The sequence below is a fragment of the Atractosteus spatula genome, chromosome 4 (genome assembly GCF_055471065.1).
Source record: "Atractosteus spatula isolate fAtrSpa1 chromosome 4, fAtrSpa1.hap1, whole genome shotgun sequence".
NCBI classification, from domain to species: Eukaryota; Metazoa; Chordata; class Actinopteri; order Semionotiformes; family Lepisosteidae; genus Atractosteus; species Atractosteus spatula.
This window is the reverse complement of record NC_142709.1, coordinates 73,564,337-73,588,901: the sequence shown is the minus strand read 5'-3', so window position 1 is coordinate 73,588,901 and position 24,565 is coordinate 73,564,337. Positions and strand designations below refer to the sequence as shown.

Sequence of the window (24,565 nt, the reverse complement as noted above, 5' to 3'; positions counted from 1 at the left end):
TGATTAGACCTAGACTGCAGACTCACTTTCAAAATGACAGATTGATTGGGCTTTGTTTTTTTCAGTCAATGGAAATCTTTTAAAATAATTCTCCATTTCCTTTGCAGGCACATTATGCATGAGCTGATAGAGACTGAGAGACTCTATGTAGAAGAACTGCAGAGCATCATCGAGGTGGGTTGAGATGCATTGATTGTCTACAATGAAGCACCTTGAAGAACGGCCTGGGAAGCTCAACTGAAGCACAGATTGCAAGCTGTTAGGACTTCCGAGTTCATTGTCCTGATTTTGAACATTACAGTTATTTTGTAGTTTAAGAAGATAATCTTCACATATCTTAACTCTTTTTTTTTTCATCTGTTGTAAGATCTGGTCCGGCGCAATTCTAGACTTTAGCATACATGAAAACGAAGAAGTAGGAATTTGTTCTTGACAATAAAGTTGTTTTATTATACATAAAAATATGCAGATACTGTAGTGGAATAAGTGGAAGTAATGGATTGAATTATTTCCTAGTAGATAAAAACATGAAATAGTGAACTGGTATTATCTCTGTCAAATCTGGAAGGTTTAATTTCTCCATTTAAAAGGACAGAAAAGGCGTTTGCTGTGCAATCTGAAGATGTCGTAGCTCTGCTCTCACTACAGTTAAACTCAAAACAGGCGATGTTTGTAAAGGGTGGCTCTAGTTTTCTGTGCAAGCAGTCATGGCTGTGTTTGTCAAGGCTGCAGAGTAGTAACAATATTTGTAGAATCCCTCCTTTGTTGAAATCAGGTCTCTGAATTTATACGAACGCAAAAAGCCTCTTGGCCTGTTCCTTGAGGTGCTTTCCCTGAAGAAGAACATCGTTATTTCTGAAATATTATTTTGTATATTCCCTTAATCATTGTCTCATGACACTTTGCAATAAAATAATCAAATAATAAATAAACAAAAGCCAGAGCTACACACATATTAAAATGGGAAATTAGACAAAAGTAAAAGTGTAGTACAGGAGGAGGAGAGTATAAAATGGAGTTTCAGCTTTTAAGGAGGCAATGCAATCTCATCAGGTCCTCTGAATCACACTGCAGACATCGAACATTAGCTTCAGGTGCGAGGCTCCAGATTCCTCACCTGAGCAGTCGCACTGGCTCCCCGACCGTTAATACACCAAACTAAGACTGGCAAACATGCGGAGTTGCTGACGAGAGCCAACCAACACGACTGCAAGCCTGTCACATGTCAGGTGTAACATCATCTAAGCAGTGTGACAAAATGGCTCGTGCATGACTAATGTCAGGTTTCAAGTAAATGTTTATTCCATGCTGACAAGAAAAGAGACACAGGTGCATTTACACCTGAAGAAGGCTCCGCAGCCGAAACATTGTAGCTCTTTTCTTCTCTTCTCATAAATGTCAGGTTTTATGTGAACAGAAATTTTGAAATTGGCAGTGTAAAAATGATACGACTTTCAGAATATGAAGAATTATAAAGAATGTTTTTTTTTTCTGTTTTAGGGTTATGCTGCAGAACTGGACAATACAGAGCTATCCCACCTCATTCCCACTGCTCTGCACCAGAAGAAAGAAGTGCTGTTTGGCAATCTCTCAGAGATCTATGAGTTTCACTATAGGTAGTATCTACTTCCTGCACCATAAAGGGAGTAATGGGCAAGATTATCCATAGTAATTATGATTGATTCCTGTTATATAATGGCTTTTGTCCCAGACAATAACGAAGTGCTTGCCGTACACAGTAGGAGTGGACTTTGTCCCGCTGAAGAGAGGCCTTACTTGGTTTCTATCAGTTTAATCAGCTAACGTCTTGTCTGAAGGACCCTCCCTGCTCCAGAGCTGGTGTCAGAGAGTTTATGTTTGCCAGGCCTGCGCTGCCACTACTGTTGGGAGTCATCACCTTCACGACTCAGAGAAGCCTGAACAGAAAAACCTCCTCTTTCTCCCCGCTTTTGTTCCTGCACCCCGAATACATGCGGCTTGCCCCGACTCTGCTGCAGCAAGGGGCGCAGGCTAGAGGCATCGCAGGCAGTCTGGGGGGCAGCTATCACTCACAGGTCCCCTGGTGTCCGTGTGCTCCGAGGAAGAGCCTGCGTTTCACAAACAAGGCAGGAACAGCACAGTCCAGGACAGGAGGGGAGGAGAGATTATAGCCAATGTCATTGAAATCAGACACTACACATAAGGACAAAAGAATTCCTGCAATCCATACTCTTTTCAAAGTGAAAGCAGAACAAAACAAAAGTGCCTATAGCAACAAGCAGAATTGCCTATGGATGTTTTCTTTTCGAGGTTTGAAATCAGATGGCAAATTGTGAGACTTCAAGGTAATATTTGCTTCCCTGTGATGAAGTTGTTCTCAGGTTACATTTAGTTACAGAAAGCAGCACATGCTTAACAAAGCTCCCCACAGCGCTCAGACGTCACCCAGCCCCAACACCTGATATCTCCTGCACTGTAATAGGAGACCTTCCTCCATATGCGGTACAGTCAGCAGCATATACAGTACATACTGCACACCTGTGCAAAGGGAAATTATAGCTACTTCCTCCATTTATTTTTATTGGTGTATTTATTAAAGATTGATACCTATATGTTTGCTTTGTTTTTGCTGGGATAGGCTCCAGCTCCTCAGCAGCCCTGCACTGGATAAAGCAGTTGGAAAATGGATGGATGTCTGCTTTCTGCCCATTGTCTGCTCAGAGGAGCTCTGTGATTCTCTACTAGCAGTTATTGCAAAGGGGAGAATGGATTGATGATTTCTGTGTCTAGAATCTCCGTTTATAGGGTCTATAATGCATTAACCTCATCTAAATCTAATCTAAAACCCCACGGTGTGCAATAAAATTAATATTGTGTTCTGCAAGGTGTTCAGTTTCCATACATCAATCAACCTTCTATTTGAATGAGCCTGATAGTGGAAAAACTGGTGGGTGGGGAAAACTTTGAGGTGATAGCTTTGTCAAATCTGGAGAGCGTGGAATGGAAGTAGGTCAATCTTATCCGACACTTTCTGAAATCTTCGTTATTCTTCAGTGATCTTCAGAGAGCCTTGACATACATTCTTGACCTACTAATATGTTTGTATGCTGATAATAACGTATAGTTTATACAGTTTCTGCAGCCGCTTCAAGAGTTATAAGTGATTATAATGAAATTAGATTTTTAAATGCGTATTTTTTCCTCTGCCAAATTTTACGTTTCACAATGTTTCAGATTGTGTATCTAGTTCGATTTATTTTTAATGTTCTGTGGTTCATGTTCCCTTCTGATTTCTGAGCACCTGTTCTTATTTGTTTCTTTATGTTTATTTTAGGACATTTCTGAAAGAACTGGAAAATTGCATAGAAAGTCCCGAATTAGTAGGAACCTGCTTTCTGAAAAGGGTAAATCAAGTCCATCACACATATTCAGAGAATTCTGGATTATGGATATTGATTAATATTTGAGAATAAATCTTCAAATATTAATCAGTATCCAGAAAACAATATTTCAATATTAAATTAAAAATATATTATTTGAAAAGACTGTATTCCTTTAATGACTTGTAGAATATAACTTGTTGGTTTTAGATCAACAACATTTACGTAATGATAAACAACAACATAATAAATGATAACAACAACAAAACAACAACAACGACAGTAATAATAATAACAATAATAATGTTGTGGTTTTTTTTCAGAAAGAAGATCTGCAGATTTATGAGAAGTACTGTCAGAACAAGCCAAAGTCTGAGGCCCTGTGGAGACAGCATGGAGACAGTCCCTTCTTTCAGGTGCTCTTGGCTCCACTTTTCCAGAGACTGGGAGACTGCACAGACTCCGGTGATGTGTAGAACTAGGACAGGGAAGCCTTGAGATTTCTCTGTGTTTCAGTAACAGTAGACAACAACAGAGCAGAAAGCCTTTATCTTGGTCTCAGCTCTTCTCTGCAAACATTGTGTTGCATTTTCAAAAGGATGACAATTTTACGTTACAGTTCGAGGATGGCCTTGTGGTTGGCTCTGTAGCGTCCAAGCCCCACAGTCCCGGGTTTGATTCAAGCTTTCCGTGCCTGTCTGTGAGGAGTCTGCATGCTCATGATGTGTTCGTTTGGGTTTTCACTGGATGCTCCAATATTCTCGAGTTTCCCGAACACATGAAGGCTACCTCAATTGGCCACTTGTCTTGAAGTAAAAGCAACAGTATAAGAAATATTGAGAAAATTAAATCTTTTAAAAGCTTTTTCCCAGCACGATGGACAGGATATGCAGTGATATACACTTGTTGGAGCCAACCCGGCAGGACTATGTGTTTCCTTAACTCTTGTCATCTAAATAAGTGTTTTGGAAGATAGACCAAATGCTTTTTTTATTCTTACTCTGTGGAAGATCTGTAGGCACTGATGCATTTAGGTGTGTCCTCTCCCTGTGTGCCTTGAGACCTAGTCTTTTTTATATATAGTAATATACAGACTGTTAGGCTGAACTACATTTTTCAGTGTTGTTGCTGTATCTGTAGGAATGCCAGAAAAAACTGGACCACAAGCTTTCTCTGGATGCCTACTTACTGAAGCCTGTCCAGAGGATCACCAAGTACCAGCTGATGTTAAAGGTAAATGAAATGGAGATGTGAAGATTTCAAGTCTTAAAACCAGCATCAGTCCACATGCAGATGGCTATGGCTACAAGGAGCAGTGTCATGAGCTTGATATGTTTCCTACAAACCTGAGTATGGAAAGCAAACTGTCTGTTATATATAGGTGCTTCAGCAGTTAGATTTGCACACAGGAAATACACAGCTCCACACCAGCAACTCCAGATGGAGATTGCTCTCTGGGTGTTGCCAGTACCCACCTATGTATACAGTGGGAATCTCCTGCAATAAAATGTTTTTGGAAATATGTGACTAACAGGTCTAACAAATTTGGATGCAGCTGTAGAAGAACGTTTGCTGGTGGGTTGAACAGGAGCTTAAAATCTTCTGTTTCTTTTCTGTTTCTCTCAAATGTGGATGAAGACTGAGACACCCTTACCTTGCCTTTGTTGTATTCATTACCAACATTGTTCTTATAAAAAGAAACACAGCTAAGTTACAATTAGTTACAATTTGCTGATGTGGTCAGAGAGCTTTTTTTATCTTAACAACTCATTTCCTCTTGTATCTGTCAGCTCTCTCCTTGTATCTGTTGTCTTTTCATCTGTGTCACAGTTTGCCAAATTGTTAAAAATGTGCTTTTATTAATAGCTTTATAAGTTATTTTCTAAAGTTGATATACAACCAGCAAATGAAAATGCCATGTAAAAATGGTGAAATAGTCCTTCAAGAACCATATTGTACATAAATGTTTTCTGACATTTCTTAATATTTTTCTTCAAAACACACCTTTGCCGGGACCTTTTTACTGGTAATGTTTGACATATTGCCTCCCCTTAAGCAGGATCTGGGTACAGTCTAACAGCAGATTAAATTACACAACACAAAAAAGTCAGCCTCTGGGGAGAGATCACTGGCCTGTTCTGAGGTGCGGACTCACTGCCTGCTCTTTTGTAGGAAATGCTGAAGTGCAGCTCAGAGGGAACAGCAGAACTGGAAGAGGCCTTGGCCACTGTGCTTGACATTATAAAGTCAGTCAACGATTCCATGCACCAGATCGCCATCACAGGATTTGAGGTGTGTACTGTCAAGGGGTGTGGGTTTGCATTAACGACAGCCAAATCCAACAAGCTGAGAAACAATAGCAACGGGTCAACACAACTTACTGCTATTCAGCAGTCCTGAATTGTTTTGCTCTTTTCCATTTTATGTGAGACATCAGCCTTGCTGTGTTTTTGTTGTACAGACACATTATTGGTTTTAGTAATTAGAATATTGTTTTAATTTATATAGATACTGCAGGCTTACAGTATTATAGAAATTAGCATTATTCACAAGACAGCAAAGAGGAACAAGAGTGGAGACAAGTGACCTTTCCGTTGCAGCTTATTAATTTCTGCTGCTCATTATGTTAACTGTGAAATTGCTTTGAAATTTAATGTCGATCCTGTAATTTGTATTTTTTTATTTACAGTTGGTTTTGTCAAGGCAAAACTGATAGCATGACTGAAAGGCAGTTTGGAAAAAGAGCAAGACAGCCAACAATTGTATTTTCCTTCAAGCACTACACAGGAATGGGAGCGTTGTTTGTTTCATGTTGTTAGAAACCAAGAGCTTTGACCCGCTTCAGGACAGAGGTATACTGTACCTCTTGTACATAAACAATTAGCAGGAGGTAAAACAAATCAACTTGTCAGAGAAGGTGAAGCTGCTGTTCTCGTTGCAAAGTCACCCTTAGTTACTATTGCAAAGCAGAAGTGAAGCAGATTCAGTTACAGATAAGCCACACTCAGGGGGGTCAGTGTACTTTATTAGAGTGCAAGGAATTGAAAGAAAGGAAACCAGCAGGATGGTTTGACATTTGTGTGAGTCTGCAGGTGCAGTAAATTTGCTAGCTTTCTGTGAACATGAAAAGCCAAAAGCAGATTTAAAGAAAAACCATATCTGTTAACTGCTCAAACTCCCTTGACTGGGAATGCACCACACTGAAGTCCAGCATGTTAAGAAACTTCATATATCCTCCTTCTTCACGGCTACATCCTCACAGCAAGTGCACGTGCTGGACTGTACCTGTAACTTTACCCCCCTGGGGTGAGCCTGAGCCTGACAAATGCCAGCTATGTTTTAAAGCTGGGAAGAGGAGGCATGTCTTTACACAAAGGGAGGTAAGAGTGGGGAACAAGCTACAAATTCATTGTGGAAGAGGCCCTGTCTTCTTTCAAGAAGAGACTGGATGAGATCCTCGGATGGATAAACTCCTAAATACCACGGAAGCGTGTCTTGCTTGTGGCTCTTCCCGCTGCGTGTCCTCGTGACAAGCTTCATTGATAAAACGCCGCTCTGCCCTGTTTCTCCAGGGGAACCTGAATGACCTGGGCAAGCTCCTCATGCAGGGCTCCTTCAACGTGTGGACGGACCACAAGAAGGGCCACAACAAGGTGAAGGACCTGGCGCGGTTCAAGCCCATGCAGAGACACCTCTTCCTGTACAACAAGATGCTGCTGTTCTGTAAGAAGCGCGAGGAGGCCTCCGAAGGGCACGAGAAGACCCCCTCGTACAGCTACAAGCACTCGCTGAAGGTGCGGTAAGAGCCTGCTCCCCCGCTATCGCTCCACGCTGCGCCTGCAGGAAATCCCACTCCTCCAGGGACACCCGCGCGGGGCCTAGCAGGGCTGCCGTAGCAGAAGGAAACCGAGCCAGGTGCCCTGTCAGTCAGGTTCGGCAAGAACGGCCCAGCGGGCCTCTTCAAAACAAGGTCATCAGTAGAGGCATTGACTTTGGTTTGAAATTTTAAAAGAAATCAAAGCAGAGCAAAGAATGGCTTGTATTATTTCGCTGTCACTGTAGTCACATAAGAGCCACTAGGGACGGTAAAATGTAAATGATTTGATAACAAAACATGAAACGGGAAGTTCTATCACCCTGCAATCGCTGCAGCTGGGTCCTGCAAGCTTATTTCACACTGAAGCTCACGTTCCCCTGGTGGTGTGGGTCTTCTGACGAAGGTTCGGCAACTCTGGCAGGTCTAGCCTGCAAGTCTGTTTGACCTGTTTCCTGGTTAGTGGTGGGACCAGTTCGACCTCAGTCATCATATCTTGATATAGGAAGCGTCAAGACGGCTGAGCTAATCTTCCAGATTAGGGCGCTGGCAGGCTGTGGGGCTCAGAGGAAAGAGAAAGTCTTTCACAGTGCTGCAGTGGCGGCCCAGTCCTGTGAAAGTTTAGCACAGTGAATCCATCATAGTATTTCTACATCTCTTACTGTGGTTCTGCTGTTGTAATTTTGTCAGACTTTGCTGCTCTGGAATAAGGGAAAGGCATGATATACCATAACAATACTATACTATATCTCAGTATAGTAAATGTAGTTTCTTCAGGTTCCAGTACAGTAAAAAAAAAACAGTAAAACGCACTGGTGAAACCACAACAAGAGAAATTTAAAACAAGAGTCAATGTGCAAAATTACCATCATAAATTTGAGAACAGCTCAAATTTACTGCCCTAAGGTTTTAAGCCTTGCCATAGCTGGTAAGCATTTTTTAAAAGAATTATTACATTCCCAGAGAAATAAGGTCACAGACAGGGGCTCTTTCATGAGATGAAGACTGTTCATGGATGAGAGAGATTTGTGTACCAGAAATGGTGATCACTGCTGTAGAAGAGGATCCCCCAAGAAAACACAGAGCTACTGTATTTAGGCAGTAATTCTCTTCAGGCTGAGCACAATAATAGATTATTGTCATACTGCGGGGGCGCCGAGCTTCCGGGCTCACCCAGCACAGGAGTGGAAAATCGCTGAGATGATGAACATGGAAGAGGGTGTGTGTGCTGTGGCAATGAGGTCATTCTGGATGAAAAATTAGTGGTATACAGCAAAAGGTATACTGTATGTGATCTAACATTTTACACCAAGTATCAGTTTAGCAAGTAAAATATGCTCGGTAACTGTAACCAAAGCTCAGGAGAAGAAGGAGCCCCCATTCCTGGCCTGTCCCTGGATCTCTAGGGATGAACACAGGCCTTTAGATCCAGCATCCTGCATGCTGACTGCATGCTGATCCCGTCACTGCTGAAGAGGTAATCTTTACTTTCGAAACGTTTGTCCCATTGTAGAACTTAAGCAAAGCTAATGGATTTTCAGTTAAGTAATCAATCACAGAATGCAGAATGCTGGCTGAAAGCAAGCCCTAACCTGAGGCAAAGGTCTTTTGTGGAGTGTCCCTCATTTAGAGCATCGTGTTCAGGGCACAGTTCATGCTGGTCACACTTCCTGTGAAAATGCTGGTGGAGCCGGACGCTTTCAGTTGTGAGAAGGCCTGCAGTTGTGCAAACCCACCGACACTGCAGCGAGTCAGCTGCGGCAGAAGAGCTGTCATGGTTTGTGTTCTTGGTGCAGATGAGTGCTGTTGGCATCACGGAAAATGTGAAGGGGGACAACAAGAAGTTCGAGGTGTGGTACAGCGGCAGGGAAGAGGTCTACATTATCCAGGTACGGTTTCCATGAGCGCCAGTGGACCTGCGCGGACTGTGCAGTGGTGTGTCGAGGTGGAAACGCCTTGCATTGCTTCTGTAGATTTCATCTGCTGTGCCTTCAGCGCTGAACTATCTTTAAAATGGGTTTGGGGAAAACACGTGGTTCTTGTGACAGCCAATGGACATGTTTTGCATGCACATAACTTCAGAAATGAGCTGTAGATCAGAAACATGTTCCAATGAGTTTGGTCCCTACTGCAAATTTAACATTTATCATGATAATTGTGCGAACAAAAATATACCACAAGGGATTCTTCTGACCACTCACCTATCACTTCTGAAATCTTATGACTTTAAATTATGACTTGCAAATGCAATGCTTATTGATTACAGTTTAGTTGCCAGTTTTATATGAAGGTCACTGATACTGTTAACCTCATTGTTGACTTATAATGTACAAGTCCTTGTGTGACCTTGAGAATCATGCTCATTCCTGCTGCATTGGAGTTCTGCCTGTTTCCTCAGAAGGGAGACACATTGCCTAGTATTTCTTAATGATCTTCACTTGCGCCCCACTTTACTGCTTTACCTTTTTTTTTTGCTAAAATTTCCTGGCGGTAGAACCAATAGATAGCAAACAAATCAATTGAAAAACACCCATTTTTAGACCACTGTGTGGCACTGTTGAACCACTGAAGGGGTGAAGAACGCTTGTTTGCAACAGAGAGATTGTGCTGCACTGAGATATGGGACCTGCTATCCCCATTTCAGGCTCTTCAGGGATAATTCTCCATATCAAGACACTTCGCTTACCGGCAAATAGCTTAAAAGAAGGCTTTAAAGGGACCATATCTAATATTAAAGTCTTTATTGCTCTATAACAAGGATGTGCAGCTCCAGCACTCCAGAAGCCATGAAACAGGTAATTCAAGTTCTTATCTAAACAGTTAGTTTAGGGAAGTCATAAAAATCGGAGCCCGAATGAAAACGAGAAGCCGGCGTGGTCTGTGAGGATGGGAGCTGCTTGCCCTTGCTTTAGGAAGTGAGCACATAGCAGCTCACCAAGGCCGGGCATCCTGCAGAGCGACCAGCCCGAATCGAAGCTCTAGCTTTGAGTCGCTGGTTTTAGGAGCTCAAGGACCGGGCCCTGGAGCAGGGGAGCGCACTTGTAACAGCCTTGACTGCCCCTTCTTGCCAGGCCCCCTCCATGGACGTGAAGAATCTGTGGGTGTCGGAGATCAGGAAGGTGCTGACTGGCCAGCTGGAAGCCTGCCGAGGTAATTCTGCCAGTCGGCCGTTGGCAAGGCGCCCCAGTAAGGACAGGCTGACCTGATTAGTGCCGACTGTTGGTCATTGGCTGAGTTACACTGAGAATATAGACAACAGTCTTAAGAAAGCAAATCGGAGGCTGCTTTTTCTATTCAAAGACTCGAGAACTTTAATGTTAGTCAAAATGTCCAAGAGGTGGCATATAAAAGCCTTGTTGAGACCATCCTGGCATTTAACAGGACAGTTTGGTATGGAAACCTGGGGTTGAAAAGCAAAACCAAACTGTCCAGGATTGTGAAAATGGCAGGAAAAATAATTGGGAAAGAGCAGCCCCAGCTCTGTGACTTATATCCCCCAAGCCCGTCTGCACTCTGAGGGTGACAGGGCCTTCTCCTGTTATGCCCCTAAGCTCTGAAACTCTCTCCCCAAGGATATCAGAGAGTCACCTTCTCTAACCTCTAACCTCTTCTCTAACAAATCCAGACTCAAAACCACCTTCTTTAGAAGAGCCTTTACTTCACTGGTTCCATTCTTCACCCCTCCTATACTTAGTACCACCATCCACTCTCTCCTCTGTGTCTTGTAATTGTGTTATATCTTGTGTATTCTTTTTATTTATTGTTGTTGTCATTCTGTAAAGTGCTTTGAGAAGCCACCTTTAAAGGTGCTATATAAAATAAAATAATAATAATAATAATAATTATATCATAATGCAGTTCTTAGAATGGCAAGGAACATCACAGCTGACTCCACACACTCTCAATTCATAACACTCCCATCAGAGAGACAGTACAGGGCACCAAATTCAAATATTATCCAAATTAATTATATGAAGTCCTCTGTCCCCCCTGCAGTAAAACTGCTCAATGAATGTATGTAAATGTACCCCCCACACACACCTATTTATCCATCTGTTTCTATATCACACACTGCTGCTGTGATTTCATGTGGTTTTATGTGACTCTTATGCGTTGTTTGTGTGTTTTGTAATTCTGTGGAAGAGGCAAAGAACAATCGGTGGACAATCAAGTATCTGTCTCTCTCCCTCCCAGATAGTTTGCCCTTTCCGGAGACCTTTGTTTTTGCACCACGTTGCTTCTTTCATTAAAGAGGGAGAGATTGTGTCATTTCTGTGTGAGGAAACTGACGCCAACGTCAGGACAAAGGTGGGAAGTCACCTTCGGTGTTGTTTCCTTTGGCAGAGGCCAGCCACCTGCACCAGAGGATCACCGAGAACGTTTACCACGCTCCGATGAACACGCCCAACGCCAGGTACTGCGCTGTCTGTCCGGGGCTGCTTCGCTTTCTGCCGAGTGGGAATAGAGCGACACCAAGCGGACAGACAGGCTTTTCCAGGGGAGAGATACAGAACACCCTTTTACACATGCCCCTTTTTTCACGGTTGTTCATTTTATGAAAATTTGGATACTACGAAGCAAGTGAATTTTTACGCGCATTTCGAATAGCGAAAGTCAGCTTCGACACTACGAAGAAGCGACGCAAAAAAAAAATGTTGAAACCAAACGTAGAGAGTAACGAGGAAATCGTCCCATGTTGAATGTACACATCACCCTCCGCTAATGGGTGAGGGAGTAGCAGCAGCGTGAGGCTAGCGAGCGACATTAAGCGACGCTAACTTGGCTGCGCCTTTCAAAAAAGTCCCCTAAACCTGCCTCAGGAAAAAAAACACAGGACAAGATAATGTCACATTTATAGCACGACATCAATTTGTACATCCTCAAAACTGGGTGGAATGTGATAAAGAGACCCACAGCTAATACGAAATTGCCGTTCTTCGTTCTTTTTTTGCTTTCTTGTAATATTTGTGGTAGTTTTATATCACTTCCTATTTGCAAATTGACACAATGCTGTGCACTGCTGGACAGGAAACAGTCTCATTCCTGCCCAAACAAAAATTTGTGCCCCTCCAAAAGTAGCTCAGATCTATTTTACCTACCCACAGCTAGTAGTTTGGTCAGATAAGCGTCTGTGCCAACGTTGCTGTGGTCTACAGACTACGTCCTGTTCTCAGACTGGGACTGTGGGAGACCTCAGCTGGGAGGTCGCAGGAGAGACCGCATCCTTCTCCGAGCGCCGCTTGCTGCTGTGTGCACTCTTACGTTCCGTGTAGCAAAACTTGTGGTTTAGACTTTATCATGGACCCCGATGGTGTTCAGAAAATGAAAACTGTGAGTGTGCGTATGATAATTACACACAAAAAGCAAATCAAGTGGTTACTGTACAGTACTGTACTTGGGTATAACTAGGTAAGCAGGATTGTTTTCATTACTAAAAAGACAAACCGCAATGTGAATGTGAGTTGTTATTGTTTATTTTGTCATTTGTGGTGAAAAAAGGTAAAAGTAGAGGTGACCTTTTTGGGGTCCCGAACGGATTTTAATTTTTCCCCATAAGAAATAATGTATAATGACATAATAACGGGTTTTTTAAATTTTTAAAGAATTTGACTGTTGAACTGATCAGTAATATGTGCTTCTCACCGCTTAACATTTTACAGAAAAATTAGGAAATCGGCTTTCAAGCAGGACAGCGTTAAGTCGGAGTCCTCCAGCCCGGAAAGTGTGAGCCGGAGGAGTGGTCTCGCCAGTCCTGGAACCAGGCAGAAGAGAGGTAGGGCCTGCCGACACAGCACACTCATAGAACCAGAACAGAACCTGCAGTCTGGCTTGGCCCGGAGACCCTGCTGCAGAGCACAACAAGCTCTGATCACGCCCTGCCGATGAGCCGGGACTGTGTCCCAGAATGAAAGTGATGCTATTACCTGTTTTCCATTCCTCCAGAAGATTTCCAGATAGCTTTTAAAAGTGCTGTCAGAAAATGGCAAGAAATTATATATATATTAGATAAGATAAGATCACTTTATTGGCCAGATACAATTTCTTGCATTAGGAATTTGTCTTTTTGCAGACCCCAGCTTGCTCTCCATAAGACACACAGAGAGGGAGAGAAGCTTGGGGTCAGAGTGCAGGGTCAGCTTATTATATGGTGCCCCTGTAGTAGTTGGGGTGAAGGGCCTTGCTCAGGGGCCCAACGGAGTAGGATTCCTCTGCCGGCCGTGGGATACGAACCAGCAACCTTCCGGCCACAGGTGCAGATCCTGAGCCCCAGAGCCACCGCACTGCCCTCACATTATTATTCCTGATTTGTCAAACATCCTGAATGCCTTTGTTTTATTGTGTTTTACATACTGCATTTTTGAACTCCGGTCTTAGAGACAGCTGGCTAGGTGTCACCTGAGCTGTGTCACTCACTGCTCACCAACAGAACTCAGAAAGACACTGAAGAAAAGCCAGTCAGCACACTCTCCTCTCTTTAGCACAGACAGCCTCTCTTTAAAGACCAGGGGAGTTCTGTCCACACCTCCTAGACTAAGGTATTCGATATTCCCGAATGCAAGAAAGGAGATCATTATCCCATGTAAAACCCTGGGTCAAGGGCTTTTTACATTTGCTGAATTGAAAATGAGGTGCAAAAAAAATGTTTTCTCAGAATATCATGCTGCAAAATATAGATGTTTAAAATCACGCTCCCTGGCAAATAATGCAGGAAGCAAGAGGGCATTTTCACTATTGATTGCATCAGTCAGATGTTTCAGTTTGGTATCTCACTTTAGTGCCTTTATTCTTAAGAGAGTGCTGCCAAACGAAGACAATTAGTAAACAAGATGATTTATTCTTTGTCTATTCAGGCATCAACTTCGATATTCAGTCTCAAGGTTAATGGCACAATGGCTCTTAAGGTGTTGTACCATTGTTCTATAGATCTGTACGTTCACAGGACCCAACCAATATCCAATATGCAAGTTTCAAGCCTGGTTGGATCTGTGGGCTTATTTTGCTGGTTTCCAGTGGGTACTTTCCTTCCCATTGATGTAACTCTGGCCAACAGCTTTATTCATCTAAGGCCTCATACAGCTGTCCTAGTGCCCACTTTCATCCCTCTCATGAAGTCCAAAAGTCTCAGAGTTGTTGTATGAGTTTTTTTTTTGAACCTATAGAAAGCCAAGTTACACTTTTTCAAGAAAAGGGTTGTATTTCAATGGGAGGTCCAAACAGTATTTTTAAAATATTGTTAATTTTATTTTACAATTCCAGAGCTGCACTGATTTGCTTTTTTCCCAACTCTAGGGTGTTAAATGTTGTCAGTCCTTTTGATGCTTATTTTATTTGCCATTTGATGTATTTGATGATGTACTTGATTGATATCATCCAACTGGAGCAGCAGGAGTTGAGGGAGACCTTAGAATTTTTTTTTGGTTTTATTTCTTTAGTTCCAGAGCTGGCTGCCTGGTCTCGCATTTCTCTAGTCCTGTGGGCTTCACCATGCCTTTGCATTCTCCTTCACGGCTCACTAGTTAGGCACGAAATGACTCGCGCTGGCAACAGTGTACTATCACCTCTAGCTGAGAAGTGTTTACTGACTGGCAAGAGCCAAGCCTTAAAGCATGACGACCCTTCCCAGCAGGCTGCAGGAGACAGCTGCAGCAGGGCCTGAGCAGCCAGAGCCCTGACTGCTTCCAAACTGCACTTCCAGTAGCATGAGAAGAAGACATCCTGAGGAAGTCGGATAGTGGTCATTGATTTTCGGATTGACTTGGCATGAAGGTTTTATTTTGGGTGCAAGCTCAAGGGGTAGATGAATGAGTTTGCCCAGACAGGAGCCCACAGGGTGCACAGTAAGAACCCATGCAAGGGCCAGTGGTGAAAGGTGCCAGGGTCAAGGCGAAGGCGCGTGTTGGAAATGCTGCTCATGCCTTAAGGCTTTGCTGGATGCTGCTGCTGGCGCGAGGTACCCTGAGCTTCTGGCACTGTCCTGTCCTGCCTCACCTCTGCCTCTCCCTCTCCTCTCCTAGCCGATGCCTCCGCCAGTCATAATCTTGAGCGTTCGGCTCTTGCTAAAAAGCGCTTCACATTGCAGGGTCTTTCCAACCGCAGGCCTCAAGCTCAAGGTAAAGCACGGCCGCCCATTCGGGGTGACCTCTGACCCCGGTCTGTGTGTCACCTGTCCACTCTCCCCCAGCTCCATCCTCCACACATCTCAGGGCCTTGATTTGTCTTTCTAGTCCTGGATTTCACTTTATTTATTGTCTTTTTCCTTAATAACAATGATCATTCAAACCCAAAACACAGTCTAAAGCAAAAGGTTTTGTTGTTTATCTGTTTAAAGTTAGCGGCAAAGTTGAACTTTTGCAATGGAACGTGCTTTCCAGCACCAGTTCAAAACCAGCCTTTCTAACCTTTCTAGTTCAAAACCAACCTTTCTTTTGTCACTTCTTTATTGCTTTCTATTAATTAGAAAAAACTATGCAAGAATAAGATTATAAAGCCTATTTGTGAATGTTAATAGAGCTATAATACAAATTAGATTATTTTGATTGGTGCAGGTTTCTCTTTATGTTCCTGATGTTCTTGTTGTGCTAGTAAGGCTATTTGTTTTGTTTAATCCATGTTTTTAGAATTTCTAAGTAAATCAAAACATTAGCATGCTAAACATCACTCATTTGGCATTGATAATTCTGCATCACCTTATTTATAATGGAAAAATACTTGATGAAGATGAAAGGACACATTTATACTTGGTTTGCTGGTGTAACAGCAGCCGGAGAGTTTCGGTTGTCAATAATTTCATCTCGTTAGCATTTTCTGCATTGATTCTTCATCTGTGCTTGTGGGTCAGCAGCTGCTGAGAGAATCTGCCATTTTCTCATGCTTTTACCGTCTTTACCATTATTAAATATTTGCCAGTCTGAAAGCAACTAACAAGACGCTCAGGTCCATTGAACTCGGTTATTAAGTAGAATTAAATAAATCTCCACTGCAGTACTAGCTCGGGTCAGAAACGTGCTCCAGCAGATAAGCTAGCTTTTGTTAAAAAGATGTAGTGGAGGAGCATCAGGCTGAATTGTGTGAGCGCCTCATTTAGTTCTTGCTGCTTACTGTTCACAAAGCTTTCATGTTCTCTTCCCTGGCTGACTAATTGCTAACCCTCCCATGCTTCTCGCCTTAGAATCCCAGCCTAAGGAGGCAGATGGCACACGCCGCTTCTCCTTAGCGTCCTCTATCAGTGCCTCAGCTACTAGACGCACAAAAGGTACCTGATTGCCAGCAGTTCTCCATCACAGTGCTTGCAAAGAGCCGAGATGAGATACAGGACAGGTCCTTTGTTAGGGGACAAATGAAATCTGTCGCCGAGGTCTTTTCTGCACAGAGCCAGCAAGCAAATGCAAAACTGGAGAAATGAAAATTATATACCGTATAAATACAATGTAGCACTACCACATGCACATGCATGGACAGACACAAACATCCGAGGACGACATGGAGAATCTCACTGGTGCCCAGTGCTGCGGTTTTGGATAAGCTGACATCTTGAATGTACTTTCAGATAACATTCCTAGTCTAATTTTACTACCTTTAACAGTTTATTTGCTATTATCACATATTGTTTATTTGCTAAGCGGATGATTTTATCCAGGGTGACTTAAAATGTATACAAATTGTACATTGTGTGTAAGAAGGAAGGAAAAGAATCATTGGGCTGTGTACCTCTGTCCTGCTTTTATTTCTGTTATTTGGAATTAACAATGTTTTCTACTAATATAATTTTGACTTTGTACACCTTGCCTCATGCCTAATTTACAGTGTCAACACTTTTGTGTCTCTTTCTCTTTAATGTGTGCTGCTCTGCTCAGGCCCCCTAGCCTCTAGCCTAAAAGCTAAGAGGCATGAGATAAAGAGTGACCCCACCCCGCTGGGGTACGAAGGTATTGCTCCTTACGTCCACATGCATGTTGTTGGGACAGGAAGCTAGCCGGTTTCCAGTGTTGCTCGAGCTGTGTTGTCTGTATTGTGGTGATAATGGTATACTGTATGTCTTTACCTGTTTCAGCTTCCTGTAGTGCATGATGTCTATTAGCTTGTGCTGTCCCTGGCTGTGGAATATGTTATCTATTGTTTGGCATGGTGCACTCTGAAACAGGGGGGTGTTGCTTGCTTTCTTCCTCAGGTGTGGGGATCACAAAGGGGACACCAAGGGTGCTTTCAGCAAAAGGGAAGTGCTATCACTCTCAGGCAGTGAAGGAGCATCATGTTCTGGCCCTCAAAGTTCACAGTCCAGCAGGTTTTGCAGGTTCTCTTCACTCACAGACAGCTGAAGACAATTGGATCCAGCTGAGGCTCAGTCTGGTCCAATGTGATGCTTTTCCAGACGTGTGATGCAGGTGGTCATTTAGAGGAACCTGGACAAAACTGCTGGATTGCTGGCTTCAGGACCGGAGATTCAGGGCTTAGAGGGCTGGTCCCACTGTTCTTCAATCTCCAGGACAGGGCTTGCTGCTGGCCAGGGCATCTGCATTCCATCTCTCCTTAGTGGGAGAGAGAGGGATCACCTTCCTCAGGGAAGCTGTGTCTCTCCCATGCACTACGAGTCACTGTGCATAAGGAGGAAAAAGCAGGAAGCTCAGCGTCCTGTCACAAGGGAATGCTGTAGATTTAAGAACAGCTCTCGTCTGCCCTACTACGCACAACTTGTTATATTATGATAAATATCACTGTGAAACCACAGATACATGTATTGCGCAATAAAAACAAAACATACAGCTTAATGCAGCAGCAAGTTGGTTCTGTTTCTGATGTAAGTAGAAAAGTTTAGAATCTGAGTGGTTGGAATTATCCATCGCTGGCTCTGCGGCTGTTCTGTAAGGTTTCCTTTTCCCTCCCAGATACTTTGCGTGACGCTATCCCTTCTGAAAGCAAGCGTCACAGCACTGCGAGTACAAACTCTGCTGTGCCTAGATCTGCCTCCCAAACAGGTAATCAAACATTACAACAGGCTCGTCCTGCATCACCTGCCTTGACTCCATCTGTGATATCTTTTCTTCTCATTTTGTTTCTCCCTGCTTTGTTGCTCAATGGTGTCTGATATTCTGTACAGACATGCAGCATATACTGCAACGCCTTTTTTATTTGGAGGAATCTTCATTACAGCACATTTCAAAGAACTTAATCCATGTGTTCATTTCTAATTTACTTTTTTTTTCTGGACTATCACAAATTTCAGGGAATGGAAGGGATGTTCACTGGCTTGTCTGTTTCGTTGAGCTCAGTCTTGCCAGGCTTGTACTAGAGATACCCTGCTGGTACTGGGCAGCATCACAGTTTTACTGTGTCAATTTGTTTATCTTAAAGGGTGGACCAGTAGGCATATTTCTTCAGCGGACACCTACGAAGATTTTGAAACTATCCTCTCCAGTACAGAGGAACTGTCCAACTCTTCGGATGCAGAGGAGCCCAACGGTAAAAATGTAAGTGTGGTTACATGCAGCTCACCAGGTGAACTTTCTTATTCCCTCGTGCATTCCTGGTAAGCTCTCAGAAACCCCTCCGAAGACTTTTGTTAATTGTTTTCACAATTCTGGATCCTCATTAGCACTGATTGAGTACTTGACATTTTAAAAGGCAAGGAAAGGGAAAAGGATTAGCACAGAAGGTCTCCCTTGTGTCTCAATTGACAGAATTTCGGCTTCAATTATAATTGTGCTGATGTATGAGAAGGCAGATCTGTTTTAATGGGACCAGTACATAATTGGTCTCCATTGTTGTAAGGAGCCAATGGAGATGAATGTTTCTTGGTGTTTAAAGAGAGAAAAAGTGACAGCCACCACCTCTAAATCACCACCCTCTGCCTTCCCTCTCTCTCTCTCCTGCCCTCTGTTAGGGGGACCCTGCTCTTTTTCAAGTTCAGCTGACATACGAGGCAAAAACATCGGAGGAGCTGTCTCTGGAGTCGGGAGATTTAGTGCAGTTTCTGGAGGAAGCAGAGAACCGACACTGGTGAGTGATGAGAGAGCCGCCTCATTCATAACAGTGCTCCCACTGGGCGCAGAGCACATTTCGTACAGAAGCACACAGCACTGCCCCACTCGCAAGAGACACCCTTCCTCTTTCTTCCCAGCTGTGGGCAAAAATGCCTATTCACTAGTACAGCAAGGAGACGCTGTGTGCCTCACTGATTTTAAAACAAAGGGTATAAAAATATAGAATAGATGGAGCTTTTTATTCTTCTGCACCAAGTTTCACTCACTCAATATGTTATCAGTCTATATCATTTAGTGACTTTCATGATTTCATCTCTATGTACTGTACAGCAAAACAGTAAATGAATGTGATAAACATATTTCAACCATGCTCCATTTACAAGTTTGAACATGAACATGAAATCCAGAAATCAGGAATGCTGGAAACACTGCTTTGTAAAGTGTCCTTTAGCCACTCAAATGTAATGTTGGCCCTGACAGGAGCTCTTAAAGCACATAAAGCACATAAAGTGTAAATTAATACAGATTATGAAAACACTTTATGTTGAAAACATGCACATGTAATGGCTATGGGTTTCAGCCATTAATTTTAAAATCCCCACTAATTATGAAAATAGAGTATATTCAATCACAGAAAATTTGATTCTCTTGCAACTGGAAGAGGTTCATTTTGTTATAAACGTAGAACTTTCCAAAATCCACTGCAAATGTCATTGGGTTTAAGAAACCATTCTTAATTGGGATAGAGCTTGTGCATCAGTATTTTGTCTCATACTGCATTCAATGTACATTTTAGTTATTATATTTATTTATTTTGAGTATGTCCACATTTCATCACATTGTGCACATTAATTACTTATTTAATAAAAATGTTCATTCATCTGCATCTTTTGGATTTGGTGCTAAACCAAAAATCTTCCTCACCCTTTCTAATGAAACTACTAATACATTTCTTTAAAACTGTGATTAATTCTGTAACTCTTGTATTAGCAAAAATAATCTAGAATATAAATGCAAGGCCAAAACATAAACAGATGATTGGTATTGTCCATTTTATAGACTAAGACAGTGTTACCCTTCCAATTTTTCAGGTTCTGAAATCTGAAAAAAAAGCAGTCTACAACATCATTACAGTTGAATTGACCTTTTTATTTGCATATGTATACAGTATTTTGTCCCCAGTGAAATGTATACAGGTGAACAGAATTATCAGTTAGTGACAGATAGTCTGTACCTACATAATATTTCAGCTCCATGGCATGTTTCACAGGACTGTCTGCAGAACATGCTTCCAGAATAAACCGCGTGTTTTCATCTGAAATTAGGACAGTGCACCTGCTAAATCTGTCGGTCACATTAACGCTGTGTTCTGCCTGCTGGGACTTCAAAGCCAGATTCCAAGCTGTAAGAGAGGATTTGCAGAATGACACCTGGAAGACAAAATGAACATTACCGACAAAATCTACTAAATTGTGCGGTTAACTTAGTATAGCTAATAAATGTAGTGTATCTGATCAATAATGCAGTGAAAATACTCAAGGTGCACAAATAAACTGGAAATACAGTAACATTGTGAAATGCCATTTGTTTATTACATTGTATGGGCTATAAATGAGCCGAAGTGGATTTAAGTGAGTAATATTTTGAAGCAAGGAAATATCATTTGTAAGAATGAGAGGAGGCCATTCAGCCCATCCTGCTGTCTGGTAGTTAGTAGTTAATTAATCCAGTGATCTCATCCAGCTGTTTCTTGAAAGACGCCATGATAACAGTTTCAAGAACATGGCCAGGCAGCTTCTTCCACGCTCCCACAACTCTCTGTGTATAGAAGTGCCTCCTGTTCTCGGTTTGAACTGCACTTCCACATAGTTTACTCTTGTGTCCGGTGGTGTGTGGTTAGTTGTTGATTCTGAAAAGTCTGCTGGGAAAATTAATGTCAATGAGTCACCTTCTTCCAATCCAAATCAATGATCACTCTGAAACCCACCCCTGTGGTAAGCCCTCAATTGAACTGAACATTCTTTTTCGTATTTTAGGCTAGTCAAGACCCTTTTAACTGAGAAGACAGGTTTGGTTCCGTCCAGCATATTGCTGTCTGCAGGAGGAGTTCACATAAACAGTAATACTGGTACATCTTATTAAATACTTAATACCATTTGTAACAATTAGTGAAACAGGTTGCAGCCCACAGTACTTGATAATACGTTATGTAGTACTGAGATTTAAAATAAAAAACAGGGAACTAAATAGCAGGTTGAAAGCTAAATGAGTGTAGCATGCATTGTCTCTTTTTCCATCCTGCTAACCCCTTACTTGAAATATTCATGGTCTTTACTTTCCTGGTGGCTTGGCTCTTTTCACTCTTCATAACAAGTGCTTTTCATCCTTTATTGATGTGAAATAGATTAAGTGGAACCGTATCCATTTTGTATTGTATTAATGTGTTTGTTTTTATCACGAGACCCTGGAAGGTGTTATGATGATACAGTTAGAGAAGAGCCCCCATAGCTGAGAACAGCCTGTATCCCTTCAGTGTGTTTTGCTGTAGAGCAGGAGTCTCAGGTTCAGTTCCTGGAGGGCCTGGAGTCTTCTGGTTTTTGTTCCAACCACGTTCTCAGTTACATACTTGATCTAATTATTTAATTAGCTATATAACTGTAATGCTTCTAACCAGACTCCAAAGGGGGTTTGTAGGTAGCTGTACCTTAAATGAAGCGAAATGTGTTGTGCAGCCAACTGTAAAAAAGTCCTTACGACAAATCCTATACAGGTCTAATTCAGAAAATAATTAGGTTAATTGTTTAATCGACTCCTTAGGCTGGAACGAAACCCAGAAGACACCAGGCCCTCCAGGAGCCGAGCCCGAGACCCAGCTTGAGTCAGGTGGAGGTGCTGCAGTAGCTTGAGGTCTCCTCCACTGTTACATCCTGCTGTTCTGGAACCGTTCGGTTTCCCCCGAGCCTGTCTGGCATTTCCATCCCTGTATTCCCGGGGACTGGCCTGGCCACACGACTGCATTGGCTTGCAGTGTATTCGGCGTGAGAACAGCCCAGCAGCCCAGGACAGTAAAGTTAGATAGTGCTGTCACTCGTGCAGGAACACCATGCGCTTTCCCGAGCGTCTGCAGCAGCCGCCTGCTGTCTCGCACAGACAGAGTCCTTTCATTCGTTTCTCCGCCTCTTAACCGCCGTTCCCCTTTCCAGATTTCTTCAGCGACATGTGCACGGCCGCTCTCACCGACACGGAAGAGAAGGAAAGCGAGCGCACGGGACAGATGGCAACGGAGATGAGGGCTGGGAGTTGAAACCGAGGGGATTCTCAGTCGTCTTTCAGCTTCTGGCTTTCTTGTGTGCCACGCGGGTCTGGAGCTTGCAGGCTGCCTTCAATCCACCCTCCCAGAGGAGTCCTCTAGGAAGCTGCTTTGCTTATCGTAACTAAAGGCTCCAGGTTCCAATCTGCCTGTATTGTCCAAAGAGCTGCTACGTCTGCTGCCATTGGGTAGTAAACCAGACACCCTCTCAGCTGCTACGTCCTGTACAGAAGCTCTCCTTCCAGGCGAAGAAATAGCACAAAATAAAGTGGTGCTTTATGCTTTGATTCAGCGCTGTTGCAGTGCCTTTCCATTCCACAGTTCCAGTAACGTGCCGCTGCTCCTTCCCTCCCTGGCTGTAACTCGGCAGAGCTGCGTGTGTGACAGGAGGTTGCAACAGCAAGCTGGGACAGCTGAGAGGACCAGGTCTGTCAGCGTCTGCTGAGCCTGAATACAGACATCGATAGTGTGGCGACGGAGATACAGACCCTTAAGCTCTGGTTCTCACTGTGTTTAGCTGCGCTCCAGCCTGGCAACTGTAACACTCTGCTGAGGGAGAGGGTGATGTTGTGAGTGGTTCCTGTGTGGTTGTTGGTGTCACTGTGTTTCCCTCTCCTCTCCTTTGGCAATATGGAACAAGAACAGCACAAGCAGAAACAGGCAATATCCTGTCTGCGGTGCATGGATTTCTGCATCCTGCGAAAACTGAGCACTTTTGGACAAAGACCAGTCACCAAATAGAAAGTTATTTGTTTGTGACTTGCCATCTGTGAGAGAAGTAATTCTTTGAACAGTACAGGTTTACCTCTCATCTTTGAAGAAGCATTCACTCTTGGCTATATTTCATCTGAATGTGCTGTATTTGTTTTCAGGCTTAGTGTTTTGCTTGTGTGAAGTTCTCGTGTACTTCTCCCAGCCACAATATTCAGTTTGATCTGAGAGTAGCATATGTTATATATATATATTTTATAAATATTTCTGTGTGTCAGGATAAGAGCATTTTTACTAGACATACTCTTCAATGTTTAGTAAAATGTGAACTGTAGAAAACTATTACAAGAGCAAAACACTCTTGCGTCCAGAATACACTGTTACGCTGGGAACACTGTCACAGTGAGCTGCTGCTAGATAGCTGCCATAAAGACGTGATGCATACATAACGAGACAAGTGTAGCAAATTGCTAAGAATAAAGTCATGCGCACATTTTGATTAAACAGATCATTATCACTAGTTTATAAACTTCAGATTTCCATCATTTTCAGATATAATTTGTGTTTTCTTGTATCAGTTTTTTGTAACGCAGAATAATTCATCTTCACTTTACTCTGCTTCACATGGGCATTAAGAATTGTCCTGAACTTTACGTGAGCTAGCCATTGCTTGTCGATGATAAGCTTTATGATAGATGACCAGGAATGTTTTTTTTTTCAAACTTACAGCAGTTTTGTTAAAACATATTCAAGGTGTTTGTGGGACTTGTGCCTGAGAACTTACAGTAGGGGCCTTTTGATTTTGCTACTTGTTCTAGTGGATTGAATGTAATTTTTTCTTTTAATGGTGGCGTAAAAAGAGATACCCTAAAATTCTGGTCTTTACTTTTGTGACCAAAAACAAAATCAAGGTGTTGCATTGTCTTGATGTTTCTTAAAGCATTTCTACTGAGGCAGACCATTCAGGCACAGTCTTTTTTATTCAGAAATTGTGAAGCTCCTTCTGCTGACTTTTGTCTGTATTTATTTGAAAGGATAAAAAAAAACTTGGAATCCGAGACTGCAAACTGCATTTTGTATATGTATGAGCAATGTCATTGGATATACTGTGTAAATTACCTTTCTGTACATTTTTAAACATATTGAAATTACAATGCGTTGTTAAAAGAAGGTGTCTGTGTCTTCTTGTCGGCTCATGATGGATGCCATTCAGGTACAGTGGAATGCATACAGCACATCATTATAACTCTGGGCTGTCAGCTGCTGCTCCGGCGAGGAACAGAAAAGACCATTAATGTGGGCCTTTAAGCGTAATGTATTCCTTCGGTTGGTGGTAGGTACTAACTTTTTATCTGCTTTCTTCTGTTGGGATTAAATTATATATAAAAGATAT

The 24,565-nt window shown here is 42.6% G+C and overlaps 1 protein-coding gene across 2 annotated transcripts in view; it reads left to right on the top strand.

Annotated features, from left to right (window-relative positions):
- The window catches only part of mcf2l2 (MCF.2 cell line derived transforming sequence-like 2), a 64,698-nt gene extending 40,359 nt beyond the window's left edge, over window positions 1-24,339 (top strand). Inside the window, exons 16-34 of one of the 2 annotated variants that reach the window (XM_088913269.1) lie at window positions 108-174; window positions 1,501-1,616; window positions 3,314-3,383; window positions 3,683-3,775; window positions 4,500-4,592; window positions 5,532-5,651; window positions 6,932-7,153; window positions 8,970-9,062; window positions 10,245-10,323; window positions 11,518-11,587; window positions 12,834-12,946; window positions 15,189-15,284; window positions 16,343-16,426; window positions 17,028-17,099; window positions 18,057-18,146; window positions 18,523-18,638; window positions 19,052-19,167; window positions 21,188-21,279; window positions 22,355-24,333. In XM_088913269.1, the coding sequence (XP_088769395.1) occupies window positions 108-174; window positions 1,501-1,616; window positions 3,314-3,383; window positions 3,683-3,775; window positions 4,500-4,592; window positions 5,532-5,651; window positions 6,932-7,153; window positions 8,970-9,062; window positions 10,245-10,323; window positions 11,518-11,587; window positions 12,834-12,946; window positions 15,189-15,284; window positions 16,343-16,426; window positions 17,028-17,099; window positions 18,057-18,146; window positions 18,523-18,638; window positions 19,052-19,167; window positions 21,188-21,279; window positions 22,355-22,455 (1,903 nt within the window). In that variant the 3' untranslated portion in view covers window positions 22,456-24,333. Of the gene's footprint in view, window positions 1-107; window positions 175-1,500; window positions 1,617-3,313; window positions 3,384-3,682; window positions 3,776-4,499; window positions 4,593-5,531; window positions 5,652-6,931; window positions 7,154-8,969; window positions 9,063-10,244; window positions 10,324-11,517; window positions 11,588-12,833; window positions 12,947-15,188; window positions 15,285-16,342; window positions 16,427-17,027; window positions 17,100-18,056; window positions 18,147-18,522; window positions 18,639-19,051; window positions 19,168-21,187; window positions 21,280-22,354 lie in introns of both variants that reach the window. The other variant, XM_088913268.1, reaches the window with a different exon arrangement.
- Window positions 24,340-24,565: the final 226 nt, after the last annotated feature.